Here is a 23,357-nt window from a genome sequence, read left to right as displayed (position 1 = left end):
AAGAGTGGTTGAGCTAGACTTGAGGCGGGACGAGAACGGGAGGCGATGACACGGGGTAGGCAAGGATGGCGAGGTGGTGTGGTGTGCGAGCGAGCTGGTGGCTTGCAGCTGCAGAAAGGGGGGTGGTCGCCGTCGAGGACGACGAGGAGAGCCGATGGTATCGCCTGAGATGGGAAAGAGCGAGGGTCGAAGGCTGGCGCAGTGCAGAGCCCGAAGCGCGAGGACGCCCCCGATGGGAATCGGGCGGACCAACCAAACTCAGCGCGGCAGTCTGCGGTTCCCGTGCCACAGCTCTCCTCGCCATAGCAAGAAAGCACACCATCATATTATTATATTAGCACTACACTATACTATTATACCTCCAGCTCTCAATGTCGCCGCACAACAGCAACCTGGAAATCCCACCCGCCCACGATGTACTTCACCTCCAACAGCCGCCTGACCTCCCTCCACCCCGCGTTCATCTCCTCGAGATCCTTGCGGTCCGACACCACGTAGATAAAGTCTGCAGGAGACAGCAACGAGCGCAGAAACGATCCCATCAGGAACGCGATAAGCGCAATGATAACGACTGTCGATAGAGGGTACGCCCTGTGCGAGACCGCCGTCCGTGCCAAGCTCAGCTGTCCGCCCTGGCTCTCGGGGACAGGGGGGACGTCTTTGGCTTGGCCCTCCTCGACGGGCGGACGGGGCAGCGGCTCCGCGGACAGGACTGGCGTCGAAGTCGAGCTTGATCGCCGCGACTGAGTTGCAAAGCGCAGCAGTGGATTAGGGTAGGCATTCAAGAAGCGCAGAAGCCCGCTCGTTGCGGAGTCAGCTGCTGGCGTCTCGGGGGAAGAGACAACTACTTGCGGAACCTGGCGAGGCGAAAACTTCTAAGTGACAGTCATCTGACAGCGAGAATGCACCAGACGCTCACACTATCGCCCGTGTCTGTGCTGGCCTCCTGCGCCGCGGCAGTGTTCTCCGTGTTTGTCGTCTCGGACACAGGCACGGAGGGCGCCGCGAGCGCCGAATCGTCCAGCAGATCATCAGCAACAGCAGTGGGCACTTGAAATTCGTCCGGAAAGTGATCGCTGTCGCTGGACAACCTGCAGTGTCCGGATCAGTCTGCTGCCACATGATATGACAGTCATCTCGAGCGGTTCCCACCCACCCTGAAAGCAAGTCCATTTTGGACGCCTTGCTATCCAATAATTCATCCCTCCCGAGACTCGTCAAAGACTCCTTCTCGCTCAGAACCACCACGGCCTTCCCATCGACGTTAATTGTAGTCCGCTTGCTAGGACGCCCACTCGGCGCCGACGGCTTAATCTCGACGCCTAGAACGACGCGGCCTTCTTCCATATCCAATAGCCATTGCGGCTTCGCCGGAGCGCTGTGTATTTCACCTGTCAAGGGGTCCTGAATTGTGGAGACCTGATACTGCGCCGTGGGCAGCGTGAGTCTTAGCAAATGCCGCGGCGGGCGGTCGGTGTTCAGGCCCGCAGAGTGCAGCGGCGACGGCGGCAGCGTGTACGCGGCGCACGAGAAGGGAAGCGCGTGCTCCGGAGCCGCCTCGCCGACGGGGGAAGAAAGCGATATCCGCGTCTTCGATTTGTCGATGTGTGATGTGACATGGACGTCGTACCCATCCGGATAGAGCTTCGAGTCCACGATCAACTCCGACACGAGGACATCCGTTGGATGCCGTACCTCGCCTCTCGGCGTGAACATCGTTGATGAGCGCGTACCCTCGCGGGATTGCGAGCGGCCGGACTCTGGTGACGTGCTTGCATTCGAGGGTGACGGTAACGGTGGCACGGACGCCTCTCTACTCCGGCCCTCTCTTTGGCTGTCGTCAGGGGATTTTGGTTGCGAGTAAATGATAGTCATCCTGCGCGCTTTTGGATTCTTGTCGTTGGCAGCGGACCGACGGGGTGATAATACAGTCGAGCTGTTCAGGAGCATCGAACTCTTGTACGTCCTGTCACCTGGATTATACCGTGTAGAGATCAACACCCGGTTTGCGTCCCGACGCTTCAAAGTCCACGCCTTGAATTGCAACGAGTCTTCGTTAGCTTGTGAGAGCATTACACCAGCAGAGGGCATTCTGGTAAACGGAGGCGGCGAGAGGTTCTTCACATAAGTTTCGACAGCGAGGATGGACTTCGGCAGCATCCCGTTTATCATCGAGTTGACAGCAGCAGGAATCGAGCCGGCATAGTCAACAGCAACGACGCGGGTACATTTCGTCGATGGTATCGCATAGTTCTCAGCACCATAGGGATCCAGTGTCTCCAATATCCATCCATCAACGAAGACACGGCCGACCGGGAGGGAGTAGGCATTGTACTTCGAGGGCGAGAATGATGCGACAGAGTCGGGAGAGAACGACGCAGAGACGCAGTAGATTGCTGCCCGTGTATCTTGAGTCTGCTCCGATTCCCCCGTGCTCCGGCGAGACGGCGACGGCGGCACAGTTTCCCTGGCCAGCAGGGATGCGAGGTAGAAGCCTCTGTCGCGGAAGGGGAAGCCGCCTTTCATGACCACGAACTCGGTGTGAGCCTCGGCGCCAAAAACCTCGAAGACGTGCGCAGAGTCAAAGCGCGTGTCCCACTGCTTGCGGCAGTCGTTGCTCGTCAGGACCGACGCGACCTCCTCCGCGGAGACGCCCTCGATGACCTTCTCGGCCCTGTGTACGGGGATTATGGGCGATATCTCCGCGTCGAGCTTGCGATGGACAGGGAAGTCTTTCTCGCTGACCAACGTCCAGCCATCGGACTTGGGATGGAGGTGGATGCTCTGCAGATATGAAAGCGCCTCGAGCGCATATTGCATCGGCGGCTTCGACGATGACGGAGAAGCATCAGCACCACCGGCCATGGCAGGCGAGATCGCCGCGACAGCCTGCTGTGTCGTTACAGTAGCCTGCTCAATCGCGAAATTCATCCACCTGTTGAACGAGGTTGTGAACGTAGGCGTAGCCGGAACCGCGGCCTCCGGAGTCGACGCCTTGGACGTCTCGTTGTCCCCTGTCTCAGTATCTGCATCAGCATTCCACTCTGCCCTCCTCCGCCGGATGACGCCTAGGACAGGCGGCTGGTCGAGGGGTACGCGTACGGGTTTGACGCGTTTCTGCTTCTGTAAGTTCTTGACCTCCCGCTCAGGCATATCCTCGACATCCACGTCGACCTTGGCACCGTTGACCATCACGAGCCCCTTCTCCTTCGGAACTCCCATTGGCCCCCTCCTCACGATGATCTGCAGACGCTCTTCTCCCGTAAAGACCGCATCGTGCGTGATGGTCATCCAAAGTCCGCCACCACCAGAAGATAAGCGGTGCCGGCGGAGACACGAGATTGTGTGTGGCGGTGGATCGACAACAATATCCAGAGATGATGCCCAGTTGTCCAGATCGCATCGCAGTTCGCATTCGATGATAGGCAGGCCAGGTGATGTGGGAGACACTGGCGTAGTTTCTTCATTACCCTGCACAGGAGAAGACCGGCGGCTTGAGCACGTCTCGTACTCTACGCGGAAGTTCCCTCGGTCGTGGTCGTACCGCATCTGAGTTATCTTCGCGCCCTCCAAGCGTGTGACGATGGTTGGACCGCCACACTTGATAGCAAACTCCCCAACACCTGCGACTGCTGTGACCATCTGCTGGGGTATTGACGCCTTGTTCGACCATCCCTTTGGATCGGACTGCTCAAGCAACGTGAGCTGTGTTGTTGTCGGGGAAAGCGCCTCAATCGCCCATCCCTGCAGATCGATTTGTGTCCGGATGACACTGGGGTCCGGTGATGGAATGTTTGCAAACAAGTTTGGGTCGTCCGCAGAGAACGCGAAGACGTGTATCGTAGACGGTGACTTGTACACTGTCTTCAACACGACCGCATCGCGTCCACTAAGTCGCAAGCACTCAGACAGTGTCATGCAGAACACTTAAGTATGACGTACGTGACCGGCCAGGCAGGCTTCGTCTTGAAGTGCCATAGCTCCGTCAGTTCATTGACATGTTCAAGCAATATACTGTCGTCGTACAGTCGATCCCAGTACGCCCGTGCGCCAGGTGTCACAATGGCGGCGTACAGGTCCCACAACCCCAGCCCAACAAAGGTCGCTTCCGCACGATACACGACCAGCGTTGGGTCGATGGAGTCTAGCTGCGCTATGGAAACGCCCCGCGCCTCGGTGGCTGGTGGCGAATGAGGATGCAATTACGAGAACTACAGCAATGCTGCACTCACTTCGTCTCCACTTCGCTTCTGGTTCCTGCAAAAGAGACGAGAAATAGATGTAATTGCGCTTCACCCGCGACAATATGGACTTCTCAGCTGCTGCTGTGCGCTCTGTCTGCTGTCGCGTAAGTACTGGTCGCTCGAGGAGCGTGGATGATCGAGATGCGCTCTCCGCAATGGTGCCCAGAGAAGACTGAGTATTGAAACTCATGTCCGCGGTGCTGGAAGCGTCCTGCAGCATCTGCTGGGAAATGTAATGTGAGAGAGGATCACGCTCCTCCACTTTCTCTACTGGGTGTGGGATACCATTGAGGCGGATACCGCTTGGGCCGGAGAGCTCAATGATAACTCGAACTCTCAGGACCGAGTGGTCGTTGGGCAGCGATGAGTGTTTGACACCGAATACCACCTGGTCACCATCGCTGGACGTCGGACTCGATCCTGGCGACCCAAACGCACTTCTCGTTACATGCGTCGTCCACGGGAGCTGCGCGACTTGCTCCGAGGATGCCTTGGTGGAAATCTGGATATCCCAACCCACTGATACTGGTAGAACACACTCGATAGAGCGTGTGAGTCGTCTATATTCACGAATTGCATGCAGCTCGTCAAGGCCTTGTTCTGTCGTGTGTGGTGCATGATCCTCGTCTTCCGGGACGATTGAATAATCAAGCGTGAGCGCTTCCCGGTCAATCTCAAAGCGCATACGTTCGATCGATACTCCGTTTCCGTAGCCTGCCAGCTGTGGTATGCGCGCACCTCGCTGGCTCACACACTTGTAGAGCCCAACCATCATCGAACAAAGTTGCTGAGCAAAGCTGGCAGTTGTATTGAACGTCCAGAGTGCCTTGAGGTTATGTTGCCAGAAACACGTAATACGTAGCCTCGGGCCGTGCTTGGGTGACGACGATTGCTCCCCAATATACTGGACACACCATGCGAATACTACCCGCACAGGTCAGAAACGAGATAAATCACAAAAGAACAAGTCTCTCACAAGATACCTCGGAGCGCACGTACGGCGGGGAAGGTCGCAGAAATGCAGGCTCATCAGGAGAGCGAGGAAGAGACGTCGAGATGTAGATGAGAGTGGTATTATCGTTAAATGTGCGTGAGACGGTCACAGCATCCCTGGGGCTTGTTCGGAGAGTCAGATATCCTTGGAGGAAGGTAAATATGGGTGAACATACTTGGCGGGCCATCCAAGAGTGAAGTTGACCTTCGACACTCTGGTTGTGGGATCAAGCATCTCAATTGTTTGCGTACTTTCAACCGCAGGATCCCACTCCTTCCTCAGCTCTGGAGTATCCAGTACAGCCTTCCACCAATCAAGAGATAAGGACGTGTCGGCCGCGGGTACATCGAGAATTGCTCTGTAGACACTCTCGCCAGTCTTAGTTGCTTTGCGATGTAGGATGACGTCCACGAGTTCCGGTACAGTAGATGCACGAGCTTTGCCCTTCGTGCTTGTATCACTTGGAATTGCTATTCGCTTCCATTCCGGCGAAGAATACGAAGAAAGCAGTTGGCGGAAATGCGACTGTGCATCATCAAGCGATGCGTACCACGATTGACGGAGGCTAGAGACTTATGAACAAGCATTCCTCGGTGAGAATGTAGATAGCATACCGTGTTCCGTCGAGCATTGGGGTCGTAGAATGTCGTAAAGTATGGGAGACTCAGCGCATAAAGCTGAAGACCACCGAATGACGCGCAGGACAAGGATGCGCCACACGCGTGTCGGGAATTTCCTCATTGGGAAGGTATTATGTGTCGTGTCACGTGGTGGGGGCGGCAACATAATAATGTACTCCTACTGGTACTAAGCATCAAGCTACTTACCCTCGAGTTGTCCAGTGCTCACAGGCCAGAAACAAAGACATTCTTCTGAATGCTCAATATTTTTTGTGTGTGTCGGGCCGCCAATCTGTCCAACGATATATCATTAAACATCGTTATGCAAGGTCGGTCTCTATGTTTGTATTCTTCACGTACTCCACGGTATTTGGTTTCACCACAAAAAGTACACTAGACAAGTACTCGATAGATAAAAGATGGAAATATACAATGTTTCCCGTATAACGAACAAGGATCCTGGGTGGCAGCTCGGAGGTGACGTTCGAAACAAGCATCTCACTTGGATCGAGCCCACAGATCCGACATTTATCAGCATCCACCGGGCTTGATTTGCTCTCAAATTATTGATCTGTGAGTCTTGCCTTCGCTGCGTATGACTTCATTGAATCGGGTTCGCGCTAGGTCGTTATTCGCTGTTTTATCGTGCTGCATAGGCATTGCAGGTTCCTCCTCCCGAGCCTCTATTGCACTTGCTTTGATGGCTCACCGTATCTGTTTGTGTCCGTTGAAGATGATCAAGAATCAAGAGTGCTAGAGACCAGAAAACCCGAGTGTTGCCAGGGTTGTCTGGCCCCTTGTTCCAGAGAGAAGTCATGGGATGCCGCGGAGAAAGTGTTGTGCTCTAGAACGCGGCAGTTCCCGTTTTGCATTGTCTCTTCCCGATGCACGATCTTGACTAGCAAAAGAAACGTAACAAATGTCCGTGACTGTTACGGTTTATGGCCACTGGGTCCGGGAAGTTCGGTTTGGAATCTTTCACTTCGGACATGCACCCGAGTGGCAGCCAATAAGTCCTTTCATACCACGCATTCTGGGTTGTCCTCCTTTCTTCGATCCAGTTGACCTACTTCCCCAGTATCGCTGAGGAACTCGCCTTTCAATCACACCTACACGCCTCGGGCACGCGTTACACATGACTTCGGCAACAATGGCCACAAATATAGGTTTGGACCCTTGTGAGTGGCCCGAACGCCCATCAACACCTTGGGATGGCGAAGTAATGTACGATCCGTTATGCTCGCCTTATGTCGATGAGTCTCATTGACTGCTCCTACACATTGTCTATAGGTTTAATGCATACATATATGAATATCTTGCCAAGCGCGGATATGTCGCCACAGCGCATGCCCTCCTCAAGGAGGCTCGCCTTCCAAAAGGATACAAACCTCCCATCTTAACGCCACAGGGTCTTCTTTACGAGTCAGCACAGTCAATACCTCATCGACGTGCGCGTGGCTGACCATCGTATCAGGTGGTGGTGCACGTTCTGGGTTTTCTTTGAGGGAAACCGCGAAGGATCTGACTATGATGACCTGAACACATATCTCGATGTTAGTACTTGTCCAGCTATATAAGATGAGTAACCTAAAGTAAGCGTCTACAGTACTACAAGCAAAAGACAAAGAAGGCCAAGGAAGCCCAGCAGCGGGCATTCAGAAAGTTGGCGAAACCCTATGCAACGCGACTACGGAAACCGCTACCTAAGCGCAAACCACCCCCAGCAGCGTCAGAGATACCAGCCACGTCTCCTTACGAACCAGAATCACGCTCGTCAGCGGCACAGCACGCGTGCTCATCTGAAGTACCGATCTCGGTCTGTCCTCAGATGGAGCAGCCACTCGTTGTCCAGCCTGTACACCATTACCAATACAGCGGCCAGCATTGGGTAGACCCGGCCTCGTATGCCGAAGCGGCTGCTCCTGTACAACATGAGCATACAACATGGGAGGCCGGAGTCCTCAGTGGCCACCAGCCCATGTACCAGACCGAGGACCAAGCCTTCGCATTCCTCGGAGCACCCCATGAGATCTCATCAGGACAGACGGAGCAATTAAACTATACCCCTCAGAATTCACCGTCATCCATCGAATCGAGCATCTCGCCGACGACGCCGACGTTCCTGCAGCACTTTTCCAACGGGTATACAGAGCAGATGCCCTGGAACATGAAGGCCGCGTACAGCCCACCCGTTGCTGACGCGGGCAACATATACCAGCCGCAGGCCGACTACGATTGGCAATTGGGTGGTTTCCTACCGTCGACAGATAACACACCAGCGTTCCCGTGAGTGTACTGTTCGTAAGTGTGATATTTAATCAGAGATTGAACTCCATCAGAACAATGTTTGACCAGGTGGCGGGAGCATCATCGGTGTACTAATGGATACCATCAAGTTGTAACACCAAATGTAAAATATAGTCGCACCTACAGTAAAACACTCTTCCTGCTGTACTATGCTTTCATTGAAGAACTTTCGTGACTCAAGATGTCGTAATCCTACGTGCCCCGAATGAAATTGCATTTGATTTTTCAAGGGACAATGAATGGCATCATCCCTCCGCGGCCAAAGTGTCGTCGTCTCTGCACGTATGTATGATATTCCTTGACGCCACCACCTCCGAGAATCCTCAGAATAAATCTTGGGCATCCCTTCTGCTCCATATAGTGCAAGGGTTATCAAGTCGCTGACGCTGCACGTGTATATCATTCGATCATCTGCTCCTCCCAGGCCTTCTTCACCTACACGTTACGGAAAGATCACGTCTATTAGCGACTACTGAAATGTTAAGTACTTCAACCCTTACCTGTGCGGTGAATTCGCCATCCGCTAGTATGCGGAAGCCTGTTGCAGCGAGACCCTTCATAACTGTAATGGTCTTCGCATGTGCCTCCGGCGTGCCCGCGGCTTCGGTGAACTGCGGAGTGTGGTTCGCACCGTTCGGCTTAGTGGGGATGGTGTGGCAGGGATGAAGAGACGGCAGAGCTACCCGGCGGTCAGTACGTGCCCTCAGCCGGACACGGGAGAAAATTGCTAACCGTAAGTGACGTTGCCCTATATCAAGTCGTACAAATTCAGCATCGGGCATATCGGCGTTATGGATAGAAAGGTACGCACAAAGTCCGTCGAAGCCGCCATACCCTCATCAAATTGAGCATTGACACCGAAGTCCTTCACTACCTTAGCAAACTCCTCGCCTGCATTCGACGCAAACATTTGCTGCATGAGTGTCATGCAAACCGAAACAATACCGAACGCACCCAGGGGCGTGTTCTGTCTCAGGTCATAATACCCGGGACCAGCCTTCAGGGTAAGCTTGCAGCCCGTGGCATGTGCTGCAGCCCTACAATGCAATGTGTGAGCATAAACATCATCCGAAGAAACTCATAGCTTACTCGAAACAGGCTTTGACACGCTCCCGCAGTGCGACAAGCTCAGCCCAAGTGGGCGCCCGGACAATCCAGTGCATCTTAGCATAGTCGGGAATCACTGAAAGAGAATGGACATTGGCGTAGTAAGCGTCGTTCCAAAGGCTGATGTGAAATAGAATTGATGTTGCGTACTCACCATTCGGCGCCCAATCCTTCCCACTGACGATGCCGTGCACCCGGTGCGTAGGCTTGATCTGTTGCCGGAGCACAGACACACTCGAATATGCCAGGAACGCTGCGTCGAGCGCATTCTGTGCCTCCCAGGGTGCCCAAGCTGCATGTGCCCTACGCTCGCCAAATCAGGAATCAAGACGGATTGAGCTAAGACTGTCCTAGCATATCTACTCACCCGTGACCAAAGAATTCAATTTCGAGTGGCTGGCAGGCAAGGGAAGGGCCGATGGAAACGTAATTTGGTGGTCCAGGGGATGGATGACACCTACGAAAGTACTGGTCTATCAGAACATCTATCTTGAATAGATAACCCGATGGCGAGCGCAGACGTACATGAGACATGCGTCCATCTCCTCATATGCACCACCATCTAGTAGATTGATCTTCCCGCCACCTCCTTCCTCAGCTATTGAGTGATCGGTCCTCAGCGCATGCTCCTATGCGCTCTAACGAAGAGGAACTCACCGGGTGTTCCGAGCAAAACAACTTTACCTGGTACGTTATGCTTCTCCAACGCTGCCTTGATCGCGAGCGCGACACCCACACCCGCAATCGCTATGAGGTTGTGCCCACACGCGTGCCCAATGCCCGGGAGCGCGTCCATCTCCGAATTGACACCGATCACACGTAGCTTCGCATCCGCATTGCTCGAGGACGTGTGCGTAAACTCGGCGCGCCATGCGGTAGGTAGGTCGAGATAGTGCTGGGTGACCGCGAAGCCATGTGAAGACATGAATGCGGTGAGGGTATCATGTGTACGTCTAGAACGTGCGCATACACGCGCCTGTAAGCATTTGGCAGGACTGAGAGACAATTCAAACGCACTTCTCCTCCCATTGGATCTCAGGGTGGTGGAGGATGTCAAGGCTGAGCTCGCGGAGCGCAGGGTTCAGCTTCTCGAGCGTGTCCTCGATGGTTTCCAGAACCTCAGGGCGGAAGTATTCGCCCAATTCGCATGAGCTATATGCTGGAGGTTTGACAAGGTCCGCATACGCTTGAGCGTTGGAATGTGCGCAGAAAAACCCGGCATTAGCATAAGGGGGCTGTCGGCGAGTTATTGGTTTCTTCAGAACTTCGCAACTTGCATGGCTGCTCACCAATTCCCCTTCTTTCACGGATAACCCGGGGCGCTCGCTCTCCTCTAGCTTGGCCTCGGGCACTTGAACGACGGGTAGCTCTGTTGGCCGCCTCGCGGACTTCGTTGGGACATCGTTCTTCTCTCGCTCTGAGCGCTTCTTGCGAAACGAGAACGATAGCAGGTTCCGAAAGCAACCAGCTTGGACATCGACGACAGACATTTTGCTGACAGTGGAGCAACACCACCACTGGGGCGAAGTATAGAATCGACTTGAGTACGACTGTCGACTGACAGGACGATCAAGGGATTTGTCTGACTGCTACCGAATATAAAAGGGTGCCACGAGCCTCCGATGAGACGGAGCGCCGACGTGAACGAACTTCGCCAATTCTTGCCTACATCTATGCTGCACCTGACATCTGCGTAGGAGACACATGTCTCACTTCTGAGGGTAAGAATGAGCTGTTCTTATAGCTCGGACCATTGCCATATCCAGCATCTCCGACATCACGCCGGACTCAAACCTTGTTGGGATATATTCCAGTCTCCTGAGAGCAGATAATGCGCCGAGATAAGTACTCCCTTGGAACCCTTGCAGGCTAGTTGTCCGTGTTTATAGATCCAGTCGCAATCGAGAGTAGGAGATATTAATACAATCGAACAATACTTCATACGCAAGACTCAAGTACAGCCCTTCCAATTCCAAACCATCCTAGTCTGACCTTCGCAACTACAGGTCCAATATATCCAATTCAAGCTGGAGAAAGTGGTCAGCGAGGCGTTCAGTCCTAACAGTACTGAGGCAAAACCGCGCAGGACACACCTGAGATGTTGCCTCGTCAATCTCGGCTGCAATAAACTCGTTGAACGCTCTCATATCTGCAGCGACCGATACCCTGCAAATGTTGCAAACTGATGCTTCCTCTACGACATCGTCCACGCCAGTCTCGAGGACGGCTTGTCCACTAGGTCTCCCTTCGGTCGCTTGTTTAAGCTTTGCCAAGTGATTCCACCACCACGCTGTCGCACGATGCGATTTCTGGCCTCCGGACGCGTCGATAATGCAGAACGACTTTGTTCGTGCGCAAGCTGAACCGGGATGGTTTGCGTTGCCTACGAACACCCAAGCACGATCCATCGACTTGCCATAGCTTGGAGTGCCCACAGCGTCCACAAGCGGCGTTATCGCGTCACTACACCGCATGTGGTAATCCAAGAGACGATAGTATGCACCCGCGGTAAGTTCTTCGAATTCTGGTGCATACACGCGGCGTACAGAATGTGCGAGAGAACACCTGGCCGCGAACTTTGCTTCCTCCTTTAGACCGCATAGCAGAGCAATGGCGTAGACGCGCAACGGCGACTCGGTGGCAAGGGCGTGCATGCGATCTTTGGCGACTTCGACAACGGCATCCATTGAATGTTTTGCTGCCGCAATCATGAGACGATGCAGGTTGTCGATGATGATGCTCGGGGTGCGACCTGGGTAGCATATACGCAACAAGAGGTCTAACGTCTCGCTGTCTTCGTCCATGGTGATGACAGGTATGCCGTTCCTATGTTCCCTCTGACCATGATTGGCCCCAGAAGGCGGGGGCAAACGAAACAATCTATCAAAGGACGTAGAGGCCTCCGCAAGGATGGCCTTTCGCACATAGAAGTCGATGAGGTCTGACGAGCGTAAAATGATGTCCGCGGTAGGCTTGTCGAACGGAGATGATGCGTTGCGGGCATCAAGGGTAGGTCCGACATCATTGACATCGTCTCTTCCGTATTTCGTCACTAGTACTGATGTATAAGCATCACGCTCATTACAATGAACGGTATCGAACTCGACATACTGATTGTTGGGGGAGGGGGACGGTTTCTATGTACTCCACTCCGAGTGGGTGTGATAATGAGAGGACGACAGACTGCGGTACAAGAGGGCAGTGGTCTCTTTAACCATGTTTGTTGCTGTGGGTCCTCATAGACTGCTTCGGTCAAGATAAGGAGATAGCTAAAACGGGAGGGTTTGTTCAACATGACCTTGTACTGATAAGTTACATGTGGTCGACTATCTATCTTGGCCGAGAAGATTCTGAGCATCACTATCCTCTATCTCTGCAACGCCGTAAGGTCCCGAGTGTGGGTAACGCCTGCTCCTGCACATAGTTTGATTCAGCATCATGAACTGATCATCATAACATGTTGAAGGCGATATACCATGCCTCCTCCCTCACTGAATCCGCTTTATGTTGTTCACTCGAAAATGATTGTGTCTGGAGTCATTCGCAGTCGACCACAAGCTGAAGTGTTGATTGCAGCACAAAGCCCACTGTACTTGATATATGTATTTATCATGCACAGTTTCTGTCGCTCTCCTCGGTCGGTGATAGGCTACATGCAGTTCAGACTGAGCCACGGAGACATCAGCACTCCGAGCAAATCGATGTGGCAGTACTTAAAGTAGTCTACTGGCTTACCATTCTAGCAGAGTTGCCTAGTTAAGCCTCCACATTGATGTGATCGAGGTGCGTGGGCGCCACGTGTGTTTTGTTTCGTGCCCATTCGAGGCTTGCTCGCGTCGCGTGACCGCTTCCTTACGTCCTCCGTTCGCCGGTTCACCTCGTCATCGGCCGTGGCAATCCCCTGTTGTCCTCCTACTCCCATCTCTATCTCCCCGCAGGCCCGCTGCCCACTACCCACAGCAATCTAAATGAACGGCGCCGTTCCTCCAACTCCACGTCGTCGGCACGGGAGGTCTGCCACAGCCATCGTGGATCTGCGCAGCATCTCGCGCTCCGAATCATACCCCACTTCCAATGTCCGCCCAGAGCAGCGTGCGCAGCCTTGGGGTGGGGAGCTCCTGACAGAAAGCCCAGGCGCGAGTGGCTCTCACGCCCGCATGACCGCCACCAAGATCATGACTTCTGTGCGGCGGTCCTTCAGCACTCCCAGGAAACGCGATGCCAGTCCAATGGTGAGTGATATGCTTCCGATGCAGGATCTCTGGAGTGTGACGCGTAGCGTGCCAGGGCATGTACTCGACTGCTGTCGAGAGCAGGCCCCCCGCATTGCCCCGATACAGCATCCAGGATGCGCCGCGTCCCACGATCCAGCAAATAGCCATGGGCCTGCACATATCGCGCACGCCGCACCTTCACCCTCCACACAGCCCCCCGCCATACCCGCCGCGCGGGCGACATCCTTCAGACGAAACATTTCATTCGCATGGCTCTTCATCGCCTGTGAAACCCCTCCCAGTACTTGCGGTGGCTGGCGAACGTAGACGCGGCTCAGCTTCCGCTAGCATGCTCCCCCCACCCCCAAAACGCTCGTCGCTCAAGAAACCTGGTACGCCGACAACGCCGCGCAGCACAGCGTCCTCAGCGGTGCTCACCCCGACCGCATCAGATCTGTCCCTCACGGGCTCCACGCTTACGGCGGCCGTTCCCCCACCCCAGGCACGACAAAATCGGAGCGGGTCGATGACTCTCCTTCCCGCGCGATTACAGATGAGCATGTCGCGGTTACTGCGCGTACAAAGCAGTCGCAAGACTTCAATGGCGAACCCTACGATGTCAACGACGTCGACCTCTGACGGCGACTCGCTCTCAGCCGAACTCTCCCCGCGCAAGACAGTACGCTTCTCGAGTTCGCCATCCGTCGACGAACACGAAGCGGTGTCGTGATGAGCTGCGCTTGATAGATCCGAGTTTCAACACGAAGGCATCATGCTTGTGCGGCAAGGGGCTGCAATGTATGGCCCTATTTATCTGCTCGTTGCACTACAAATAGATTCGTCTGTGCACGACCTCACACTGCAAAGAAGATTCATCTATTGGGGCATTCAACCATTCCACGACGATTATACGTATTCATTACATCTATCATATTGAGTGTCATTTCACGTCCCATCGCATATTTGTAGTAGTGTCAAGAATCACTTGTTGTCGCATTTGTCCATTCTACATATTTGCCGTTTGTACCCATTTGCAATGCATCGTCTTGGCTATCAGGGACCTACGACGGAAGGAAATGCATCATCTGGCAGGAGCATTCCGGCGGCAGCCGAACTGAGCGAGTCAGAAGCAGTCCGGTTCACACTGATCAGATCGGCTGTAATTGCCGACCAAATCCGTCATCGCGCAGTTCTGCGCCGCCGCTCGTCTGCATCTCACCTCCGCACATTTATCACCCGCTCATTTCAGGCTCGCAATGGCTCCTGTGGAAACGGAATATTACGACCTGGTATGTCCGGGATTGCTTGGATACTACGCAGAAGCTGAATCACTTTATGTTTGTGCCTCAGCTTGGGGTGTCCCCTGATGCCAATGACGCAGATTTGAAGAAGGCATATCGCAAACAAGCCATCAAGGTGAGCATGACACACCGCAACGGCTCCGTCAATCATTCAGGAGGTTGCAACATGTAGTATCACCCAGACAAGAACCCGTCTCCAGATGCAGAGGAGAAGTTCAAGGACATCAGGTGGGTCGTGCCGATTCAACCAGAAATTGTTCAGGGTCTAATCTCGCTACAGCAAAGCCTATCAAGTGCTGTCAGATTCTGTATGTTCTTCCTTCCCTCCCTTCATTGCGCTTCTAAGTGGATATACCTTGCAGAATCTGAGAGCGGTATATGATCGAAATGGCGCCAAAATGGTCGACAAAGAGGGAGGCGTCGGTGTGGATGATGCTGCGGGGTTCTTCGCGAACGTGTTCGGTGGGGAGCGGTTCAAGGACTACGTGAGTTGCAGCCGTTCTATCCTGCGTGTCTGGCCTCACGCGCCCCGGACGTTCGCAAGATCGGCGAAATATCCTTGATGAAGGAGATGACCTCCGTCGCAACAACCATGATGACAGAAGAGGAGAAGGCGGACATGGAGCGAGAGCTCAACGAAGGGCCGGGTGCGCCACCCGAACAGAGTCCCCAATCCGCTCTCGAGCACTCTCCCAAACCCGCTGACACTGAAATCAGCCCCCTCGCCACGCCGTCGTCAGAGCCGAGCGAAAGGGCGTCTCACACTGCGAGTAACGGCACTGCCTCCCCACCTCGCCCGGCCACGGCGGTGCCCGCCTCGGGCTCCAAGAGTGCAGCATCCTTGTCGTCAGTCACCGCCAAGGACAAAGAGGGATCCCCGTCGAGTCAGGCGCGCACACAGGACAAAGACACGAACGGGAAGAGGCGCTCGAAGTTGACACTGGAGCAGAAGAAGAAGCTGCAGGAGCTGGACGAGGAGCGGCGCAAGAACATGGAGGAGCGCGTGCGCGTGCTGACGGAGAAGCTGAAAGATCGGCTACGGCCGTTCGTGGAGGCGAAGCATCCTGGGGACAAGGACGACCCGGAAACGAAGAATTTTGAAACGAGGATGCGACGAGAAGCAGACGATCTGAAGCTGGAGAGTTTCGGCGTGGAGGTGAGTCCTATACGTATGCACAGGCTGAGGCCACTAAAGAAGGGAATTTCAAGCTTCTGCACACAATCGGCAACGTGTATATGATGAAAGCGACGTCCTTCTTGAAATCGAAGAAGTTCCTTGGGATGTAAGTGCGGGCGTGATCTTCCCGCAAGTGCGCTATTTAAACGTCCGTGATAGCCCTGGATTCTTCTCGAGGCTGAAGGAGAAGGGCACCATGGCGAAGGACGCCTGGGGTGTTATTGGCAGTGCGTGAGTAAGAATCTCGCCCTCCTCGTGGGTTTGTTCTCATGTTTCTGAAGTCTTGGCGTGCAGCAAGTCATTCAAGTGTGTGGACCTAGGTTTATTTCACATACACATTACCTAACAGTGAGCGTAGGAAATGGAGAAGCTGCAAGCAAAGGGCGAGATCCCTGAGGACGAGCTTCGCGCGCTGGAGGAGGACGTCACAGGCAAGGTAAGCATGGATGAACTAGTTGCGAAGGTTCGCAATTCATGCTTCTTTCGATTAGATCATGCTCGCGTCATGGCGAGGCACGCGATTTGAAGTTGTTCAGGTGCTTCGAGAAGTAGGTGGTATGTTCACTCCGAACCGATCCGCTTCTGACATCATGCCTGCGCAGGTAGTGGATAATGTTTTGAAAGATCCAGAGGCTTCAGATCAAGTACTCTACAATAGAGCCAAGGTAAACTCACGCCAGCACGACTTCGTGGGTTTCTAGTATTGAATCGTGGATAATTATAGGGCTTGCTTCTAATGGGCGCAGTCTTCAAGTCAACTGATCCTGACGAATCAGACGAGGAACGGAGAGAACTCGAGCGGTTCGTATCACATTAGTGTCATAGGATCATTCTGACTTCTTGTTCTCAGAATGGTCGCGGAGGCGGCTTCGGGCAAGTCGAAGCACCATCAGCTGCGTGCGGCACGGGCAAAACGACAAACGCATTCACATGCCCCGAGCACTCTGTCCGCGCAGAAGGAGAAGGACGCAGGCGATAGGAAGGCGTCGCCGGCGCAACCCTCCAGCTAGGCGACACTCTTGGAATATTCAGACCGCGCGTCTCGTCGCGTTCTTGACGAGTCAATCGACGTAGATACCTGTGTTATTTTACTCATTGACTAATACGCGTTCGGTGTAACAGCCTCGGGGGGCAGGGGGAAGGGCTTGGTTACTGGCGGTGCGTTTGCTGTGATCTGTGTTCATTCAAGGGATTATTGGTTGCTCGTAGTATTGTAGATTCATGGCACACTCCGTTGTGTCCTCCATTTATGCTATAAGCCTCATATGCTTCACGCTATCTTTGCAGTGTTTCTGTCTTTGTTGTGTGCTTTCGTACAATTCGCGTCGGACGATTGTTTTCTCGGTATTAGTCGGTTAAGTACCCAGAATCACCGGTAAGTGACGACCTATCCTGACGTTTGCATACATTGAAACGATGCCATGTGCAAGCATGGGGTACCGTATTTTTAGTCTCGTCCATGGTGTCGTAGCTCATATTCGATTACCCGTCCCATACGACATTATCCAGCAATATCCTAAAGGCTTGCATGTACGGAAAATTGACGAGACCTGATATGCAGGCTTCCTTGCTCCTCAAGGGATCTTGGACTCGAGATATATCACGCAAAAACGCAACAATTGACGCGGAGCTAGAAGATCGCACAAGCCAGTTCTGCAGTCACTGCTGGTACCAGTTAGTTTCCTTTCCGGTCAGCACAAATACTCAGAGGCCGCGGTCTGGATGAAAGCCTTCGACCTGACCTACCAACTGCCGATCTATGGCGTACGGAAGAGCTGAGATCCGGGCCCTGCATGCGCAAAGGACTCAGTCTGCGCTGCGCAGGATACAAGACATGGTTCAAGTTGCAGGGACTGCTGAACATGATAAACGCTCAGCGGATTCCAATTTACACTGCTTTGGACGCTTCATAGATGTGCCATAATAACGGACACGTGCGAGCGTTCCCTACTTATCTCAGAGAAGCATCTGGTCTAGACTGTGGACTTTGGCACGGTGAGTGACATGAGGCATTGGCATGGGTTCCGTATTGAGCCCGTAACGAGACAATTGAAGACTGAATCATTGCATCCCCCACGCCATTCCTCTCCGCTCACAGCGTAGCTCACGCTGGTCTGTCATCGCGGAAAGTAGGTCCCCGACTCCACACAGTCCTCTGTTGCCCACCGTTTACATATTATGCATCATGATCAGTGACAAAGTCTGCTGTAGACGATTCCTCCGCAGAGTCCGCAGAGCTTAAAGTCCGCGACGCATCGCCGCCCTTCAATAAGCCGACTGCAGATGTAATTTTACGCTCATCTGATCTCGTCGACTTCCACGTACGGAAGGCCATCTTGGCAGAGGCATCCCCGTTCTTCGATGTCATGTTCCATATGCCCCAGCCTTCCGCGCCCAAATTGGAGGACACCGACTACAAGAATGGTCCGCCGGTCATTCCTATGACAGAAGATAGCCGGACGCTAGACATCATACTGCGCATTTGCTATCCTGTGCAGCAAGTCGAGATCCGCGACGTCGAGACTTTGCGTCCTGTCCTTGAAGCTGTACTAAAATACGACATGGACAGCGTTATGGAGGTGGTCAAGAGTCAGATGCGGATAATCGCTGCCGAAGTCCCATTGCGCATTTATGCCCTCGCGCTTGTACTGGGTTTGAACGAGGAAGTTCGCTTCGCGGCCAGGTGTTCCTTGGCGCACTCTGTGCAGACTGCGCGCGTGCCAGAATTCGAGGAGATCACGGCTGCCGCATATTGTCGGCTGCTCGACTATCGCAAGCGATGCAGTGATGCAGCGGAGCCTCTTGCGTCAGGCAAGATTCTCGATTGGCTACCAAATCGTCAATGGATATTCTTAAGCAGCTCACGGAATAACGCGCGACGACCTGGAGTTCCGGAGCACTCTTGCTCGGAGGGCGACACTATCACAGTTCAGAACAATTTGATGCGGACTATACACTATACCAGGCAATGGTGGTGGGATCATCTATCAAGCATCCAACAAGTGACGGACGAAACGCCCAGCGGGAAGGCTGTGATCGAGGCAGGGGTCGATGAAGCAGTGAGAGTAGCATCAAGCTGTAGAGTCTGCGCACCATTGGTAGGGCAGGACATGCGAGCGTTCGTAGACCTGTATGCAGCTGAGGTCGACAAGGCGGTGTCTCAGGTGGGTGTTCTGCCGCTTCCGATTGAACGGGCAAAAGGCTTCGACGATACTCATTACTTCGTCTCATAGATTGAACTGGAGATACCGTGAGTGCTGCCAGCATGATGGCGTTAGCTGTTCACCTTGATGACTACTGTCTCCAAATGATCATTTGAGAACGTCAGTTCATCGAGCAGGCAGTAATCATGGCTCCCCTTTCAACACATAGGTTGCCTGGTCAACGTCAGATCTATCATACAATCTCTAGTCTTGCTGTGAATGTTCAGTCTCATATCTTGCATTTGTGCAGACGCACGGGAGAGGTCGGAAAAGTAATGATAGTCGCCTTCTGAGCTCCTTCAGTCTCAGTCTCAACCCTTCATTCGCCCCTCAACTTTGTCGGAAGGCCCCAGCCGCGGCCTAGCATAAAAATGCACTACCCGGAAGCCTAACTATGCCACCTGAGCCTCCTCGTCACGTACCTTGCTCGAAATGGCATGGCACCCGAGTGTAGTGCTAGTTGTCGTTGAGCATCTGTGGTATTTCTAGATCTCAGAGTCAGCCGTAGCTGCGAGTACGTGGTTGCCACACTGATGCGTAGCTGAGCCGTCAAACTGCCCATTTATGAGCAATATGGCATCGATTCACTAAATGAAATAACCCGAAACAGAAAAGACCGCCACTGCCATCATGTAGTCTATAGCGGACGCCCGATGAGTGCGACCTCGAGCATCTCAAACCCCGCCTTGGCAGCGCCACCGAGTATCTGGAGGAAGCCGCCGCTCTCAGAAGGATCCTCTGGCTTATCGTACCCACTCAAGCCGATCGTGATTTTCCCTGATCGAGTGCCCAAAACGCACGAGTCGTGTCCTGGATTTGGGATCGAAGCTGTGCCGGAAGCAGAGGAGAGGATGACGGAAGTCTCGCAACACACGGGCGCGCTCAGCGAATGCGGGCAGAAAACTGATTGCGCTGCGACCCCGCCGCTGTCGGATCGTAATGGGACCGTCGAAATCAGGAGGAAGCAAGACGATCATGTTACCTGATCACTGATATTAGTAACTAGGCCCGCCATGCACAGGTAACGCACTAACCTTGCCGGAAAGGCAGATTGAGGTCCACACACCGGCTCTGCTGTATTTGAAACTGAAGACAGCATACCATAAGAATGCAATATCGACACGGGACCTTTGCATACTCACAAGATTTACGGCGATGTTCCCGTGGCGAGCCGACGCCATTATGCGTGCTCTCGACTTGTCGGACCCTTGTGGCTTGTCTCCAACCACGGCTAAATCGAGGGTAATGGGGCTGCGACGAGTGCGGAATGCTGCGTTGACATCGGACACGTTATCAGAGCCCCCGTCGAAACTCGTTCCTGGCGTTCTTGTATCGCGTGCCGCTTCCTGCCCTATCTTACGGACGTTGTGTTCACCAGAGAAGAGACCGGTACTCATAGGTACCGTGGGTAGCAGTGGATCGATTATGTATGTTCCTACATAGTACGCGAATGTGTTACAGGTGGACACGCTTTCGCAGACAACAAGTACCTTTGATAGGGTCGTGCTTGGAGAAGAGCGAGATATTGTTTACACGCTGCGCCGAGTCTGATTGAGGCGGTCCGGATATTCGGAATGGGATCACTGAGGTGAAAGGGCGCGTAGCCGTCTGAGCAAGCACAGGAGCTGGGCCATTACTAAGTGGCGTCGCAATAGGCCGGTGATATATCCATAGAAACATACACATCCTATCAGACTCTCAGTACGAAAACTACGATCTCAAGCATAGACAACAGACCTCGTCGAACGCAGACATAGATCCTCGATCTCTCTTTTCCACTGTACCGAAATTGCTGTCGTAATGTTCGATGATCATACTGATAATGGTAGGTGGAAATGCAGGTCGGCTCGGACGCTTTCGACAGGACACGAGAAAGCTCGAGATATTTCAAAGTACACCCAACACATATCCTCACTGTTATATACCAGCCCCGAGGTGGCAATGATACGCAGCACGAGGCTGAACTGGTCGCGCTATCCGGTGTGAGACCGGCGTGCACTGCAAATTATCAGCGGCACACCCTTAGTTGCGGGCGACTGCGCTTACATGGATGATAGGACTGATTGTCATCAACCGCCACTCAATCTCGCAACCTGTAGACAGTGACACATAATAGTATTGGGCTCCCAGCCGAGTTAAACCACATCGTGAGAGCCTACAGCGAGATCACATAACGGCGGACTAGCCACTATCCGGAATACACCACGGAGCTACGCAGACATGGAATCTGAGCGATGTGGATCGTAATCCCACTCGTCATGGGTGAGACTAAAGTCCCAGCCAGTCCCTTCGGCGGCGACCCGGGGCAGCTTCTCAAAGACGGCGGGGTACATACGCAATCGGAGTGCGCATCTGTTGCCGGCGATGAGTCGTGTAGCCAGTGCATGAAGCATCTCGCCGACGAGGCCCCATTCCGCGTCATCGGGCGTCGAATGCGAGAAATCGAGCAGTAGAGAGACGCATTCGGCCTGAGAGGACAGCTGACAGAGGAGCTTGATCGCAATAGGAGCCAGTCGGGACCAGGTGATCCGCACATGCAGGTGAGCGGTGGCACATGCTTGAATAGGGTGCCTGTCCAAGAGATTATTTGCCTCCGCTGCGGCCTCGCATTCGCGTGTGCGACGTTTCAACTCTTGGGCCGCGGCTACATCGACCTTTGTGGGTCCGTTGCCGTCGTCGAGAAGGTTCATCTGTATTGGCTCGTCGTCTATGTCTGTCAATGGTGTTAGCGTCTGATTGGAACCGCAAGAGCAGATAGGGACTTACGGAGCTTGTTAGGTGCACGCTGCATGTACGTCAAAGTTTCCAGAGAGGAAGCGATGGTCCTAAAGAAATTGAGAAGAGCGGGAATATCCACTTCCTCCCAAACCAAGAACGCCTTCTTGATAGTCACACTGACTCCACCGTCGGCAAGCCATTGGACAACTGGCCCGTACGATGAGTCCGGACTATCCAAGCGAAGGTGGCGCAAATTGAGGGGCACAGCCCTAGCAATTTGCAGCATATCTGATTCGACGAGAAGGCCTGAACACTTGTCCATCTCCAAGGTGGAGAGGCGAGGGAACGACCCCAGGATCGTCAAAAGCTGGTTCGCATTCTCAAAGCTCATTTTGGAGAGGACCAGTTCTGTGATGTTGTGCAAGTGGAATAAGAGAGATGTTTGCGTCGGTGGCGCGATGCGGCCCCAGACCAAGTCGTCCAGGGTCAACTTCTCGATGTTGAAGCGATGATCTTCCAAGAGCGCTGGGAGGCCATTGACGAGAGCGTCGAGCCATGTATGTACGGGTAAGCCAGTTTCGTCCGTGCCTTCATCGTCGCGTTCTGTATATCGGTTGCGATGCACACATCCTCTGATGTCTACTTCGCTTATCATGCGAAATTCCAATGCTTTGACAAACGAAAGGCTGTCCACCGTGGTCGACGGAGTCCATGTAATGTGACCAAACCCAGCGTCGGTGATGTATCTGCCGCAGGCAACGAGCTTCAGTAATGAAGTAGACGACCTTTGTCATGACCTACGTTTCTTCAAGTTTGGTTGGGTCACTCATTGTGAATAGGGATATGACGGGCAAGACGCAGGCAAGTGGAAGGGAGAGACTGTTTTGTGCCGCGAGGGATAGGGGGGTATTTATACTGTCGGTCCTTCAGGTCCCCCAGTGCCTCAGGCACAATTCCAACAAAGCGAACCACCACTACCGGTGGCCATTCCCGGGTAAACAGCAGAAGAGCACGGCAATGTTTTCACAATAGAAGCTGCCGAGGGTGTTAATCCACGGCCTTTGACGGCGACGCGCCGCAGATCAAGCTCGGGCCTGTTGTAGAAACATATTCCGGGAAACGGTTAGCACCGAATGTATGAGGGAGGCCCTAGTACTTGAACCCAAGTAGCGGGCCACAACACTCGTTATCACGACTACTCACTGAGACTGGTACTGACTCCAAGGCTGTACGAAGAAATGCAGTCGGTTTGATAGCCAATGACGAACGCAGGCAGGTCGACTGAACGATCCAAACGCGAAGTGCACGATGCCCTCTGGGCATGCAAACTTTATATAGTGGGCCACATCGGGAGCGCGTAGACGACAATACAAATCAGCCGCGTGCCTTCAAGCCTAAAGCACAATCATCGCGACAAAGGCTTGGCAATTTGTTGTGCCACTTACCTCGAGCTTTGTGTCAGGCCAGCTGGT

The 23,357-nt window shown here is 53.6% G+C and overlaps 8 protein-coding genes across 8 annotated transcripts; 4 read left to right on the top strand and 4 right to left on the bottom strand.

The window, feature by feature from the left end:
• Nucleotides 1-368: 368 nt before the first annotated feature.
• POSPLADRAFT_1045530 (hypothetical protein) lies at nt 369-6,386 on the bottom strand (the record flags this gene model as incomplete). The annotated part of the gene is made up of 8 exons (XM_024478784.1): nt 369-857; nt 920-1,091; nt 1,157-3,889; nt 3,943-4,180; nt 4,233-5,168; nt 5,221-5,360; nt 5,414-5,803; nt 6,376-6,386. 8 exons carry the CDS (start codon nt 6,384-6,386, stop codon nt 369-371), a joined length of 5,109 nt encoding a protein of 1,702 aa, XP_024341293.1.
• A 622-nt stretch (nt 6,387-7,008) lies between these two features.
• Nucleotides 7,009-8,148, top strand: POSPLADRAFT_1138087 (hypothetical protein; the record flags this gene model as incomplete). The annotated part of the gene is made up of 4 exons (XM_024484871.1): nt 7,009-7,082; nt 7,149-7,289; nt 7,333-7,411; nt 7,465-8,148. The coding sequence occupies 4 exons, from the start codon at nt 7,009-7,011 to the stop codon at nt 8,146-8,148; spliced, it is 978 nt and encodes a 325-aa protein (XP_024341292.1).
• Nucleotides 8,149-8,258: 110 nt separating this feature from the next.
• Nucleotides 8,259-10,776, bottom strand: POSPLADRAFT_1180127 (hypothetical protein). Its single transcript, XM_024488731.1, has 12 exons — nt 10,562-10,776; nt 10,290-10,507; nt 9,930-10,225; nt 9,798-9,870; nt 9,640-9,729; nt 9,427-9,575; nt 9,255-9,348; nt 9,120-9,202; nt 8,977-9,056; nt 8,898-8,913; nt 8,666-8,844; nt 8,259-8,600 (listed from the first exon to the last, which is right to left on the bottom strand). Exons 1-12 carry the CDS (start codon nt 10,760-10,762, stop codon nt 8,565-8,567), a joined length of 1,515 nt encoding a protein of 504 aa, XP_024341291.1. The 5' UTR covers nt 10,763-10,776; the 3' UTR covers nt 8,259-8,564.
• Nucleotides 10,777-11,272: 496 nt separating this feature from the next.
• POSPLADRAFT_1045527 (hypothetical protein) lies at nt 11,273-12,490 on the bottom strand (the record flags this gene model as incomplete). The annotated part of the gene is made up of 3 exons (XM_024478783.1): nt 11,273-11,299; nt 11,366-12,324; nt 12,457-12,490. The coding sequence occupies 3 exons, from the start codon at nt 12,488-12,490 to the stop codon at nt 11,273-11,275; spliced, it is 1,020 nt and encodes a 339-aa protein (XP_024341290.1).
• A 750-nt stretch (nt 12,491-13,240) lies between these two features.
• On the top strand, nt 13,241-14,216 carry POSPLADRAFT_1055112 (hypothetical protein; the record flags this gene model as incomplete). The annotated part of the gene is made up of 2 exons (XM_024480605.1): nt 13,241-13,504; nt 13,560-14,216. 2 exons carry the CDS (start codon nt 13,241-13,243, stop codon nt 14,214-14,216), a joined length of 921 nt encoding a protein of 306 aa, XP_024341289.1.
• A 496-nt stretch (nt 14,217-14,712) lies between these two features.
• Nucleotides 14,713-17,236, top strand: POSPLADRAFT_1180124 (hypothetical protein). Its single transcript, XM_024488730.1, has 14 exons — nt 14,713-14,775; nt 14,837-14,902; nt 14,960-15,015; nt 15,068-15,095; nt 15,150-15,272; nt 15,332-15,943; nt 15,997-16,070; nt 16,124-16,195; nt 16,246-16,270; nt 16,323-16,400; nt 16,456-16,516; nt 16,571-16,629; nt 16,689-16,765; nt 16,815-17,236. The coding sequence occupies exons 1-14, from the start codon at nt 14,743-14,745 to the stop codon at nt 16,972-16,974; spliced, it is 1,524 nt and encodes a 507-aa protein (XP_024341288.1). The 5' UTR covers nt 14,713-14,742; the 3' UTR covers nt 16,975-17,236.
• On the top strand, nt 17,230-19,197 carry POSPLADRAFT_1138336 (hypothetical protein; the record flags this gene model as incomplete). The annotated part of the gene is made up of 4 exons (XM_024484895.1): nt 17,230-17,339; nt 17,395-17,494; nt 17,878-17,959; nt 18,158-19,197. 4 exons carry the CDS (start codon nt 17,230-17,232, stop codon nt 19,195-19,197), a joined length of 1,332 nt encoding a protein of 443 aa, XP_024341287.1.
• Nucleotides 19,198-19,754: 557 nt separating this feature from the next.
• On the bottom strand, nt 19,755-22,715 carry POSPLADRAFT_1045525 (hypothetical protein; the record flags this gene model as incomplete). Its single annotated transcript, XM_024478782.1, has 10 exons — nt 19,755-19,789; nt 20,042-20,149; nt 20,202-20,253; nt 20,310-20,602; nt 20,658-20,803; nt 20,905-20,945; nt 21,214-21,322; nt 21,388-21,880; nt 21,934-22,631; nt 22,687-22,715. 10 exons carry the CDS (start codon nt 22,713-22,715, stop codon nt 19,755-19,757), a joined length of 2,004 nt encoding a protein of 667 aa, XP_024341286.1.
• Between the last annotated feature and the right edge of the window lie 642 nt (nt 22,716-23,357).

This window comes from Postia placenta (genome assembly GCF_002117355.1).
Source record: "Postia placenta MAD-698-R-SB12 unplaced genomic scaffold POSPLAscaffold_4, whole genome shotgun sequence".
Classification (NCBI taxonomy): Eukaryota; Fungi; Basidiomycota; class Agaricomycetes; order Polyporales; family Adustoporiaceae; genus Rhodonia; species Rhodonia placenta.
The sequence above is the reverse complement of the archived record's forward strand: the minus strand, read 5'-3'. Positions and strand labels throughout refer to the sequence as shown.